The sequence below is a fragment of the Oryx dammah genome, unplaced genomic scaffold (assembly GCF_014754425.2).
Source record: "Oryx dammah isolate SB20612 unplaced genomic scaffold, SCBI_Odam_1.1 HiC_scaffold_11072, whole genome shotgun sequence".
NCBI lineage: Eukaryota > Metazoa > Chordata > Mammalia > Artiodactyla > Bovidae > Oryx > Oryx dammah.
The window spans coordinates 2,618,203-2,632,044 of NW_024080466.1; the positions used below are offsets into that span (position 1 = coordinate 2,618,203).

The 13,842-nt window shown below is 37.6% G+C and overlaps 1 protein-coding gene across 4 annotated transcripts in view; it reads left to right on the top strand.

Annotated features, from left to right (window-relative positions):
* LOC120860419 (unconventional myosin-VI) overlaps positions 1-13,842 on the top strand; it is a 159,815-nt gene that overhangs the window by 126,662 nt on the left and 19,311 nt on the right. For 3 of the 4 annotated variants that reach the window (XM_040236216.1, XM_040236217.1, XM_040236218.1), the window contains exons 21-26: positions 5,456-5,586; positions 5,672-5,749; positions 7,835-7,964; positions 9,919-10,009; positions 11,528-11,678; positions 13,163-13,371. In XM_040236216.1, coding sequence (XP_040092150.1) covers positions 5,456-5,586; positions 5,672-5,749; positions 7,835-7,964; positions 9,919-10,009; positions 11,528-11,678; positions 13,163-13,371 — 790 coding nt within the window. Of the gene's footprint in view, positions 1-5,455; positions 5,587-5,671; positions 5,750-7,834; positions 7,965-9,918; positions 10,010-11,527; positions 11,679-13,162; positions 13,372-13,842 lie in introns of those variants that run through there. The other variant, XR_005720320.1, reaches the window with a different exon arrangement.

Consider the following 13,842-nt stretch of genomic DNA (forward strand, 5'->3'; position numbering starts at 1 on the left):
GAGTTTCCCTGGCCGGCAGGTTTTGTTTCTCCCCTGAGACCAGTCTGACTCACCCTGCCCTGAGCCTTTGCCAATAGGCAGCCTCACCTCTTTTTTACTCAAAAGCTGAAAGCCTGTGTGCTGCCTGTACTTACCTGTGTGCTGCCAAATATCTTTACCTGCATACCTTCCCTCCTGATGGAAAGTAGAAAGTACCTCTTTTCCTTATTGAGACTGTAGTGTTTTGGATTCATCCCTCCCTGCCTTCTCAGGAACCTTGAGTATTGATGACCTGTACTGAAGCTCTGAGACGGCCTCTCCCTCTGAACCTCATCTTCTTTCCCTCTCACCAACATTTCCTTCCCACTTCCTCCCCATCGCTGACCTTACTTTCTGTTCTCCAGGTTTTGCTTTTCTCTCCCAAGAATCTTCTCGCTTTCTCAGTTTCCTGCCTTCCACTCACTCTTGAGCCCAGGAGAAATCAGCTTCCACCAGGGTGATTCTGGGTAGGATCTCTGGTGACTCTCCTGATCCTGAATTAGGCGTTTCTTTGCAGACCTTATCTAGGTGGACGGCAGCAGCGTCAGGCTCCGCTCTGTCCCTGTAACATCGCCTTTCCTTGGCTTCTAAAACAGCATGTGTCCCTGCTTCTCCTGAATGCTAGGCCATTCCTGCCTGCTCTGCAGGGTCGTCTTCTTCCACCTGGGTATCCCTTGTTGGGCCTGTTCTGCTTCTCACTTCTATCAGTGCTGTTTGATGCGACTTTCTGGGGAGGTGGAAATAGTCTGTACCTGTGTTGTGCAGTATGGCAGCCACTAGATACTTGTGGCTGTTGGGCCCTTGAAATGTAACTAGTATGAGTTAGATACTGAATTTTTTATTGTGCTTAATTAAAAAAGATTAAATAGTCACACGTGACAAACCTAGACAGTGTATTGAAAAGCAGAGATGTTATTCTGCCAATTAAGGTCTGTATAGTCAAGGCTATATGGTCTTCCCATTGGTCACGTACGGTTGTGAGAGCTGGACCGTAAAGAAATCAGAACACCGAGGAACTGATGCCTTTGAACTGTGGTGCTGGAGAAGACTCCTGAGAGTCTCTCGTACAGCAAGGGGATCAAACCAGTCAATCTTAAAGAGAAAACCCTGGGTACTCACTGGAAGGATTGATGCTGAAGCTGACACTCCAGTATTTTGGTCGTCTGATGCAAACAGCTGACTCACTGGAAAAGTCCCTGATGCTGGGAAAGATTGAGGGCAGAAGGAGATGAGGGTGTCAGAGGATGAGACGGCTGGATGGCATCACTGATGCAATGGACATGAACTTGGGCAAACTTCGCGAGAGGTTGAGGGACAGAGAGGCCTGGCGTGCTGCAGTCCATGAGTCGGACACGACTGGGCGACTAAACACCACCACCAAGTCACATGTGGCTAGTGCAGCTACAGAGCACGTGTCCAGCAGCTGCCGCACTGGACGGCCTAGGCGTATGTTCTCAGTCTAAGGCTCCCGAAGCCCCCTTCCATGTGACCTAAGGAGTGTGTCTTTTACTCCTTCAGGTTTGCTGAGATATGATTGACATGCAGCATTGTATAAGTTCAAGTTGTGCATGTGTTGATTTGACCACTTATGTATTGCAAAATGGTTACCACCATAGCGTTAGCTCAGAGTCCTGTTGGGCCACGTAATTACCACTGCTTGGTTGTGGTGGGAACATTTAAGATCTACTCTCCTAACAAACAGTGAGCCTTAGGACTCCCTAATTCAAGCTGTCACCTGGCTCTTTGCTGAAGTTTCTTAACTGTCCTTGCATCTGCTTGGTCTGTTCTTCACATACGTCCAGAATTACTGCCTTACAACTCAAACCTGAGCATGGCTTTTTATTGCTTGACTTCTGACTCTGGTTGGGGTAAAGAGCAGAATTCTCGCAGCTTATGAAACCCCTTGTGATCTGGCCCGTGGGCCCGTTTGCCTCTGTCTCTGCTCTCCAGTCGCTCTGGCCTTTGTTTCAGTTCCTTAAATGCCCTGTATTCCCTCCGGTCTCGGGGCCTCTGCATCTGCTGCTTCCTCTGTTTGATAAACTCTCATCTCCCCTTTGTCTTTGTTGTTCACATCTGAGCTTGGTTGTCCTTTCCTCGTGAAAGCCTTTCTTGATGCCCCAACAAGGAAGGGGGCCCAAGTAAAGGGTGCCAAGCACTTTCATTTCAAAGTCACAGGTTTTATTTAACTTCTCCTTTCTCTAATCTGTAAACTCTTGAGGGCAGAAACCGTTCTGACTTGTATGCACGTTCCTGCTTCCTGGCAATGCAAAGCATATACTAGAGTTAGTAAATATGTGTTGAATGAAATACACAGGCTAGGAAATAAAGATTTATTCTTGACTGATTTTAGCAAATACTAGAAAGTTAAATATGGCAACCCACTCTAGTATTCTTGCCAGAGAAATCTCATGGACAGAGGAGCCTGGTGGGCTACAGCCTATGGGGTCGCAAGAGTTGGACACAACTTAGTGACCAAACCACCACCACCAGAAGGTTACATAAATGATGTCTGCTTTATTCCTACATATGTATAGTTGTGTTTTTGTAATGTTTTCTTCAGATCATTTTTGCTGGGAGTCTGGTTATTTTCCTCATTTAAATTTCTCTTTAGGATTTGGTTAGCCTAACATAATATCATTTACTTCCTGCTGAGCACCCAGTGTCCTGTCAAGTCAAGTGTGTTTGGATTTAGCACTATGCACTATTAGATTAGCAGAATGTGGGCTCACTGATGCTTTAGCTGGGATTCCTCTTTCAGTAAGCAGTTCATTTTAACAAAATACGTTGGCAGTTTAATAGATGCCACCAATTCATAATGGTTTGATTTTTTTTATATAATTGCAGTAAAATGGCTTAGAATTGGTAATTGTATGACTAGGTAATGAGAAAAAGCAAAAAAATTTACCAATAACTGGTAGAAATAAAAATAGTTGTGATGCTTTTAAAATAAAGACATCTAAGATTGGAATTCTCCTTTGCCTTTCCATTTCTATTTTTTTCCCAATTTAAGGAGAATAATTAATTTAGGACAGCTTTTACTAAAGGGACTATCTTCTGATCAGCCAGCCCCAGGGAAAGTAGGGGAAAGGAAGAGAAGGCAGGTCTTCGTTTAACATGGGGGCCGTGCTCCCTGCATGGCAGCAGAGAGGGTTCTGAGGATGGCCAGCCGGGACTGTGCCAGGAGGCTCCTCACTAGACTCCGCTGAGGAAAAGCCGGGCATGGGGATCTCTAGAAGGAAGGGTACTTGGTTGGGTGATTCTTATATTTTTAAGCCTCAGGATATCTTTAGAGTAAATTAGCTTCAAGTGTGGAGAAAGCAACCACAGACTTGGTAATTTGTTCAGCTCCATGAAATTCTCAATGAACTTCTGTGAGCCACTTCCTGTGTGGTCTGCAGCGGTAGGGCAAGCCAAGGGACTCCGACGATGCTCACACTTCTAAGGGTGCTTGCTTATTTGATGTACGTGGGCAACAATTCTGACAGTACCAATTAAACCTTATTTTTATTTCTCCAAACAGAGCCAGAGCCTCAATCTAATTCTGGAAATTTCTTTCCATAAGAACAACTGCCTTTATGTGTTCCATTATATTAAGTTAAATTTAATATTATATTTAATTTAGTATTAAACTTTATTTTACGATAATATATAACATGTTATATATTATAGTAATAAATATAAATTATATATTGTATATATTATATAATTATATTGAAAATTATAATAGTTATATATGTTCACTGTAACAAAAATTAAATGGTACAGAATAATATAAGTAAAAAGAAGTCTCACTTCAAAAAGGTGACCATTTAACTCTGTGCCTTGAACGTATTTTTTATATTTGCTAAAGCTCTGCCCTATTATTTTTAATTAATATATCATATTCTGTCATATGATTGAGTATAATTTGATTAGTATTTAAGTTATTTCTGTGTTTTGTTTTACTAGCAATGACCCAGTGAATTTATAGACCTTCTCTATGTGTATCTTTGCCCACATATGTGACAAGTTGTAGGATAGATTCATAGAAGTGAAAAATCATCAAAGTGGTAACTGTTATTACCATTTAATATTAATAATATAAATACTTGTTCCAAATTGCCATCTGAAACTGTGTCACTGGTTTACTCTCCCACTAAGAATGTACATGTGTGTTTTCCTACACTGTCATCATCCCTAAGTATTATTGGGGTTTTACACCTTTGCCAGTCAGATTAAAATTCAATCTGATTGCCTATCTCTCTTTCCAGGGAGATTATTTTAAAATAAAAACCTACCCGTTTAAGAATACTTTATAATTTTATTTTGCTAATTTAAATTTTTGACCAGCAGAAATTTATTTTGGTTATAAGGAGTGAGGTACAGATCTGATGTTATTTTTGTTTTCCTTATGTCTAACCATTTGTCCTAACACTTTTTATTGAATAATCTTATTTTCTTCATCGATTTAAATAGTCCTGTAGACTGAAATCCATGTCTTTTTATAAACAAACGTCCTGGTATTATCAATAGTTGACCCTTTTCTTATGCTGTTCCTGCCATGAAAAGCTCACACTGACTCAAGGCTCAAATTAGTCATGTACTAAAGTTATACTGAATGTCGATAGTCATCCTGTAGACTCTTTACCCCGGTAGACTAGCTCCTTTGAGAGGTGAATGAAATGGGGGTCTTTAGAGTGACATAGTCTTCTGTCTTCTCCATTTGCTTCAAGCGCTGGTGAGAACCAGGAAATATGTTTGACTTCGTCTTGGAAACTCTTAATCTTATTCCAGAAGTAATCTCAGAACTTGGAAGATAGCCAAATGCAGATTTTTGCCTTCTATACTGTGACACAGAGGTTTCCAGCAGAAAAAATAGATACAAACTACATTTGAATTTTCAAGAGACCAGTAGTTTATCTCTAGAAAATATAGTCAAGCTAGTTTTACTTTATTTTCATTTTCTTGCAGTTTATTTTATTTCTAATATTTTGCCTTACACACAGGGACACAATGAACATCACTTGTAGATATCTTCATTTATGTCTGCTGGAGAAATCTGTGTCATCACTAAAACAGAAAATATGCAAATATGCATGTGTTTAAATTTGACAGATTCTGTAGCACTGCTCTCAAAATCCTGAAGCATCTTTTATTTCCAGAAATAGTGTATTAAAAAGTAATTTCCCCCCACAGTCTTAGCAGCACTAAATATTATCAACATTAAATATATTTTAAAAAGCTAGAGATGAAATTTGGTGGCAGTAGTTTTTAGGTGGTGGATAAGTTGGGAACATAAGCATGATGTAAGTGTGATATTGTCTATGTAATATTTCATTGCAGATAATTTCTGTAAATTACCCCTTTTAATTTGTAAAATTTTTTGATCATTTGCAAATTATCTTTGGACTTCTGTATGGTGATTGGGAGTAAAACTTGTGTTTGTTTATGAATCTAGGTATGGTGTCTGTCTTGGACTTGATGCAAGGCGGTTTCCCATCACGAGCTTCATTTCACGAACTCTACAACATGTATAAAAAGTATATGCCAGATAAACTTGCAAGATTAGATCCAAGACTATTTTGTAAGGTATAAATACTGCCTAAATTGAGATTTATTAGCTATAAACTCTTTCTTATTAATTCCTAATAGGCATTTAACTTTTATTTTTCAGGCTCTTTTTAAAGCTTTGGGCTTAAATGAAGTCGACTACAAGTTTGGGTTAACTAAAGTATTTTTTAGACCTGGCAAGGTAAATGCATTTTTATTTTTAACTGTAACATAATTAGTATGGACAGTTGGAGTCAGTGAATATTTTTAAGTGTTTAGTGATTTATTTTATTCTTAAATTAGATAATCACTTAGAGCGTGCATATATATATGGGACGCACATACACAACATTTTCCCGCTGGTGAGAAGTTTCCAATGTATAGCACTCTATAGAGGTTTCGTTTCTGTTTTTTTCCCTCTAGCTTTGGAAGTATTGGAATCAGAGGATCGTTTACTTGAATTTTTTACTTACAATAAGGGTTAACCAGGAATACTTCTATTTTAAACAAGTTGAAAGGTTTTCTAAACCATTGATTCAGTCTTCAGTAATTAAAAGTTTCACAGTACTTTTGAGTGTTCCTTGTGAGAACGAGATCTGTTAGAGCATGATAGATGTATGCTGCTGCTGCTGCTAAGTTGCTTCAGTCACGTCCAACTCTGTGCGACCCCATAGACGGCAGCCCACCAGGCTCCCCCGTCCCTGGGATTCTCCAAGCAATAACACTGAAGTGGGTTGCCATTTCCTCCTCCAATGCATGAAAGTGAAAAGTGAAAGTGAAGTCGCTCAGTCGTGTCCGACTCTTAGCGACCCTATGGACTGCAGCCCACCAGGCTCCTCCGTCCATGGGACTTTCCAGGCAAGAGCACTGGAGTGGGTTATAGCATATAGAAAATTAGACTGGAGTGTGTGCTGACTTCTGTCACATCATAGAAGGGATGGCTGTATGCATACTTTTATACTAATACAGTTTTCTTAGGCTACCCATAGTTTTAGTATTTACAGATTCTTGCAGTGGTCTTGTGCTATGATACAAAATTGAGCTATGGAATATTTCATGACTAAATACATACGATGCAGAAATACTTCCCATTCAGTCTATTCATAGTATTTTCACCATTCTTGACTTCCTTAATATTGATTGAATATTGCTTTCTCATAATTTTAAACACAATTATTATTATGTAATAGACAACTATACTTGTTTGACTTAGCAAAATCATTCATAAATATCTCTAGTGCCTTGAAGGCTAAATTAATCAGATAAATAAATCTGATTTCACATTTTGAGGCATGAGATGAAACCTGTGTAATGCATTACCAATGTATGCCCTTTCCTATGAATATTTTTACTGCAGAAAACCTGTATCATCTCTTATCATAAGTGGAAGCAAGTTAAAAGAAAATGAATATATAAGTATTCATAGTTGGCTTAGCTGTAATCATACATATTTATCAGAAACTCAACATTTCTTATTTCAGATCTGTAATAACTATTTTAGGGATTTATGGCTTGATAGAGAAAGCACTTGGTTTTATCTGCCTCCAGAAAAATTAATCAGTCAGAAGGACACAGTGCAGGCACAGGACAAGTTTTCAAAGATCTTTAATCTCTGTTACCTTTAATTTTGTTTATAAGAAGCTGTTATTTTGATAGTGTGTGACATCCTCAATATATTATTGTGGGATGTTCGGTAAAGGATAGAAATCAATATGTAATTTGGTGGTAGATTGTGAAAATAATGCATTTTGTGATTTAATAACCTAATAGATGTTTTATTTGTGTTGTCTGTCTCTTAGTAGCAGTTTCTTCTTTCTGACCAAAAGAAGGATGGGGTTGGGAGAGACATGGTAGTTTTGGTGGTACCCAATTTTATAGAGCTGACCTTCGCTTGTACAGTTATCTGGGAATATGGATGAGCCAGTTCAGAGATATATTAGACTTTTTTTCATTCTTGCCATAAAACCTTTTTGCCCATCATCTATAATGGTCATTTAAGATTTTTTTTTCCTACTTTCTATTATTGAGTCTGCTAACTAGCAATGAGTAATTCACCCTCCCCGTAACCTCTACAAAACAAGTCCTGGAGGAAGGAAGAGAAGGGCAGCAAAATTCAGTTGTGTGTCTGGGTTTGCTTTGAAACGCCACTGAGACATGTCTGTGTAACGGGCTTGTGATCCCATACAGAAAGCTAGATTTTGATTTGTATTCTGGTTATTTTGTATCTCGCTGTGTGTTTAAGCACGTCTGTCTTTTGATATTATTAATCAATTATTTGATTTCCCAGTTTGCAGAATTTGATCAGATTATGAAGTCTGACCCCGACCACTTAGCAGAGCTGGTCAAGAGGGTCAACCACTGGCTAATCTGCAGTCGCTGGAAGAAGGTCCAGTGGTGCTCGCTGTCCGTCATCAAACGTAGGTGTTTTCTTCCACTCTCAGACCTGGAATTATGTTGGAATCGAGCTGGTTTGTGGAATGTTATTAATTTGTCTCAGTGGTGAGAGCCAGGCCACAGGGACTGTGTCACTCACTCTGCGTCCCTGGTTCCTCACGTAACACCGTACATGTAGTATGTGATAAATTAGTACTTGGGGCCTTTCTCACTTTCTCCAGTGTATGATACTTAGCTTCTTTAATCACATGTATTATAATTAACTTCATCTTGCTCTAAAAATTCTATCTCACTCTCTTGACTCCTGCCCTCTCTCCTTTGCTCCCCTGTCCCCTCAGGATACCCCAGTCTCTGGGACTTACACCAGAAGTTTTCTTTCCACCCACATGGCGTCACCAGAATACACACTGAAAATTTCAGTTGTATCGTCTCTTCTTTCTTGTCCCTGAAATCATGCCAGTCACCAAACTCTGTTGATTCCCCCTCCAAACTGCACCTTTGCTCCTTGTTGCCACTCTCTTCGTGGAGCCCCTCTCCCCAGCTTGCATAGTGACTTCAGCGGCTCCCAGACTGGTTTCCCTAGCTTCCCAGGCTTATCTTCCCAGAGTCTCTAATTAAAAGGCTTTGATTATGTCTTTTCTTTAATACAGGGCAAAGTCTAAAGTCTTAGAATGTTACAACAACTTATCTCTGACCTAAAACAGGGATGAGGGACAGAATAATTGTGGGTTACCTGATGGTGGTGGCCTATGCAAAACCTTTAGTCATAGGGAGTATTGTCAGTAACTTGATTAAAATTTTAAACCCCCGCCCAACTTTCCACCTTACCTGGAACAGTGCTAGAGGCACAGGAAAAGGATTCAGTACATTTCTGCTTACTAATTAAAAAAAAAATTCCTTTGACCTAATGAGAAGGAACCATACAAGCAACATGCAACGGTGATGTCTTGTTAGTTAATTGTAATATAAATAAAAACAAAGCTATAATAAAAAAGATAACAGAAGCTGTTTCCCCATCACTTTCCAACTGAAATGTGAACATACTTTTCACTATAGTTAAATACTTTCAGCTTTAAACATTGTATTATGATGGAAAACATATTTTATTAACATTATTTCTACTATACTATTCCTTTGTAGACTATATTGTGCAGTGGTCAAGTCACTAAGTAGACAAAATCGTTGTAGAATGTTAATGGGGAATGTCTCCAGGTCAGATTAGTCTAGGATATTCTGACTGACTGAAGTTAAGTAGAGTCCTTTGTGGCAGGATCCTTAGAGGCCACACTCAGTATGTTCATTGTGAATCTTCAGAAGGAGGCATAGCAGATAGCTTTTCCTGAGTTCATTTGACAGGTGAATCCTTTTTTCAAGACACACCTGTTGGACTTCCGTGGTGATACAGTGGTTAAGAATCTGCCTGCCAATGCAGGGGACACGGGTTCAATCCCTGGTCTGGGAAGATCCCACATGCACGGAGCAACTGAGCCTGTGTGCCACACTACTGAGTCTGCACTCTGGAGTCTGCTGCAACTACCGAAGCCCGTGCAGCTAGATCTGTGCTCCACTATCGTGTTGAGAAGCCACTACAGTGAAGAATAGCCCCAGCTCGCTGCAACTAGAGAGCTCACATGCAGCAATGAAAGAAAGTGCACCTGATAAAAAAGAAAAAAGACACACGTTTTAACATTTCCTAAGCCAGTATTGCATAGGACAGTTTGGGACACATTAGTGTAGTGTAACAAGGAAATAGCATATTTAAACTGTACACTTAGCCATATAGTTGATATACTTTTTGTTTTAAGAAGTTTAAGGGACTAAAGAATTGTGCCAATTTTAATGTCTGGTATAATACGTTCATCAAGATTTTTATGTTTCTTGAGAATTGCTTTGTGGAAAGGAGTGGTTTTTAAAAATACTGTAAGTCTAATTTAAGGTAAATAATTTTCTATCATTATATTTTTCTCTTGCACTTAGTGAAAAACAAAATAAAATATCGAGCTGAAGCCTGCATTAAAATGCAGAAAACTATTCGAATGTGGCTTTGCAAAAGGAGACACAAACCTCGGTAAGATGAATAGAGTCTAAAGAATCCAAGATACCTGTTTATCCCTAATATAAAATGGCTATAAGGTCAAAATGAAGTACTCAGTTTTCTTTCTCCTCCTGTTCTTTGTAAAAAGATGTGTTAGTCTGTTACTTATTGGATATTAATTAGTTTCTTCATTCATTCATTCATTACTTGCCTCATTCTGTGAAAGGTTTTGAAATAGCATAGATTCAGTTCAGTTCACTTCAATCGTTCAGTCCTGACCGACTCTTTGCGACCCCATGAACTGCAGCACACCAGGCCTCCCTGTCCACCACCAAGTCCCGGAGTTTACCCAAACTCATGTCCATTGAGTCGGTGGTACCATCCAACCATCTCATTCTCTGTCATCCCCTTCTCCTCCTGCCCTCAATCTTTCCCAGCATCAGGGCCTTTTCCAAGGAGTCAGCTCTTCGCATCAGGTGGCCAAAGTATTGGAGTTTCAGCTTCAACATCAATCCCTTCAATGAACACCTAGGACTGATCTCCTTTAGGATGGACTGGTTGGATCTCCTTGCAGTCCAAGGGACTCTCAAGAGTCTTCTCCAACACCACAGTTCAAAAGCATCAATTCTTCGACACTCAGCTTTCTCTATAGTCCAACTCTCACATCCATACATGACTACTGGAAAAATCATAGCCTTGACTAGACGGACCTTTGTTGACAAAGCAGTGCCTCTGCTTTTTAATATGCTGTCTAGGTTGGTCATAACTTTCCTTCCAAGGAGTAAATATCTTTTAATTTCATGGCTGCAGTCACCATCTGCAGTGATTTCAGAGCCCCCCAAAATAAAGTCAGCCATTGTTTCCACTGTTTCCCCATCTATTTGCCATGAAGTGATGGGACCGGATGCCATGATCTTAGTTTTCTGAATGTTGAGCTTTAAGCCAACTTTTGAGTCTCCTCTTTCACTTTCATCAAGAGGCTCTTTAGTTCTTCTTCACTTTCTACCATAGGGTTAGATTAGAGAAATGTAAACAGTCTGAGATTGGAAGGAGCTGTTTTATTTTGATTACTTTAGCGACTTGAGTTTATTAGTAAATGTCAAATTGACATTGTTTTTAAAAACATCTCATTAGTGTTTTGACCATAATTTACAAGATTATCTGTAGGAATTATACTGTGTCACTGTAAATTTAGCCTTTATTTCTTATTTGATTCTTTTATTATTAATTTAGAAATTTTAAACATGGAGGTCTGAATAACTGTTCATCTATTAACACATTTTCAAAGCAATCACACTTATAGTTTTTCTGTAATTTGAATTCTCAAATTCTTCAGTGTAAGTATAGACGTCTTCAATCTTACTGACAGATATTAATGTCATTCACATCCATATTTGATGTTTTACCCTCAACAAGAGACCTTAAAAAATATTGCATAACATGAAAACAGAAGTATTCTGTTTAGTCATATTTTTAGCATTTAATTAAAATGAAAAATCTATTTGTATGATTAAATGGTAGAATTAAACTGATAAAGTATTATCTTTGCAGCATTGATGGCCTGGTTAAGGTGGGCACACTGAAGAAACGGCTCCATAAATTTAATGAAGTAGTAAGTGCATTGAAAGATGGAAAACCAGAGATGAATAAACAGGTCAAGGACCTTGAAATTTCTATTGATGCTTTAATGGCCAAAATTAAGGTATGTAGTTTTAACCCAAATGACTTTTGACTTTTAAAAACAGTTTAATATTTTTTGTTACTATATTGAAATTTTATAGAAAAATGTCCTTTTTTAAAAAAAATACAAATTGTTACATGTGTTGAGTCTCAGTGATAAGTGATAGTCATATTATTTTCTCTACTCTGTGTTTGAAATTTTTCATACCAAAAAAATTAAAATGAAGACAATTTTTGTGCAATTCATTTGTTGCTAGGAAAGATTTTTCCAAAATATTAACTAAAATATTATACTCTTTTGGTAAGCTTTTGCAAAATCATTACAGAGAGAAAATTAATGCAAATTATTTTATTTTGTTTCATGTTTTTCTACTTTCAGAAACTAATTTTTAAATTTTAAAAGTAATAGTCTCAAAAATTTGGAGAAAATCTCCCCCCCTTCTTTACCCCTCACACTAACACATTCAACTATATACTGTTACATGTTCCTCTCAATCTTATTTTATATGCACATATTTTTGCATCGTTCTTATGAGGTACATTTTATTTCCCATTCCTATCATTATGTTATTGCCTCGTCCCTATTATTAAATTATTTTCGTATAGGCTGTATCATAAATTACTTAACTTTCATGAAATAACAATTAATTTTCTCCCATATTTTGTAAGAAAAAAGCAAGAGGGCCTCTTTGGTTTTGATTTTTGTTTGATTACTAGTGGGATTGAAAATTTTTTCTTTGTGCTTGTTTGTTGATTATGTTTGTCTATTCATATCATTTTCTGTTATATTTTAGGGCCTCAATGTTTTTCTCATTGACTTTCATAATTCATTGCAGTTGTGTGAGATATAATATCTTAAAGTGAGACTTTTAGATATTTTCTACAGATAATGATAAATCTTGGAGTAAGACTGGAGAAAGAAGTCAAAACTGAAAATGCTTTGGATAGCCTTAGCTGATTTTACAGATCTGTCCAGAGCCACCCCTGTTTATGTGGTATTAATCAATTAAAATCAACCCAGCCACATTTAAGAAAATCATCCAACAATTTTGGGTATAATGATAATTTCTTAAATATTCCCAATGTATTATTTGATCATTAATATTAAAGAATAGTAAATTCTGGCAAAATTAATCATTTCTTAAAAAATAAACTTTAACTACAGTATATTAGTTTGTGCACAGTATACTCTTAAGATACTTGATTACTTGATTGATAGGAAGTAGACTCAAATTTTGTTCATAGACATAACTTAAAATTTTAAATATTATTTAATATTTAAGCAATATAAAAAGATAATGGGCCTCCTGCTTACCAGCTTTTTCAGTTTTGCTGTGTATGTGCCTGTTGGTTTGTTTTCTTAATTGTGGTGAAACGCATACCATTAAACTTACCACTTTAACCAGTTTTTAAATGTACAGTTCAGTGGTGTTTAGTGTGTTCTAATTGTTGTGCAACAGAAGAGATAGCTTTTTAAGTGCACATCCATTGTATTCTTTCTTTAAGTCCACGATGATGACAAGGGAGCAAATACAGAAAGAGTATGATGCTCTAGTTAAAAGCTCAGAGGTCCTTCTCAGCGCATTACAGAAAAAAAAGCAGCAGGAAGAGGAAGCAGAAAGGCTGAGGCGCATTCAGGAAGAAATGGAAAAAGAAAGGAAAAGACGTGAAGAAGATGAGCAACGCCGAAGAAAGGAGGAGGAGGAAAGGCGGATGTAAGGCATTTATGTTGTTGCCTTGGATTAGAAACTGACGCCATAGCGAACTCCGAAGTGTTGATGGTGGTTAATGAATATTCTTACCTGTAAAAGTGATACTCTTATATTTAAATGCTAATTTTAGAAGAAGTTTGAAAATGGAGAAAGTAAGCTCACTTTACAATAACATAAAATGATTTTAATTATAATCTGAATTTTGGTTAAACTCACACCTGAGGATTTCTTAACTTCTTCTTGAAACTGACTTTCATATTATTTTATGATCTAGGAAGAAAGTACTTCTCTGCAGTTTTAAAACCGATAAAATTTTGGAAGCTTGCCATAGTAGGGCAGACAGAAGGAATATGAGTTGTCTAATTGGAGAGGCAATGTGATCAAGACCTTACAAGTAGGCTTGGTAACCAAGTTAATCCAGAGATGTTAAAGGTTATGGAATATAATTATATTTCTTTTGTTTCTAAAGAGCTG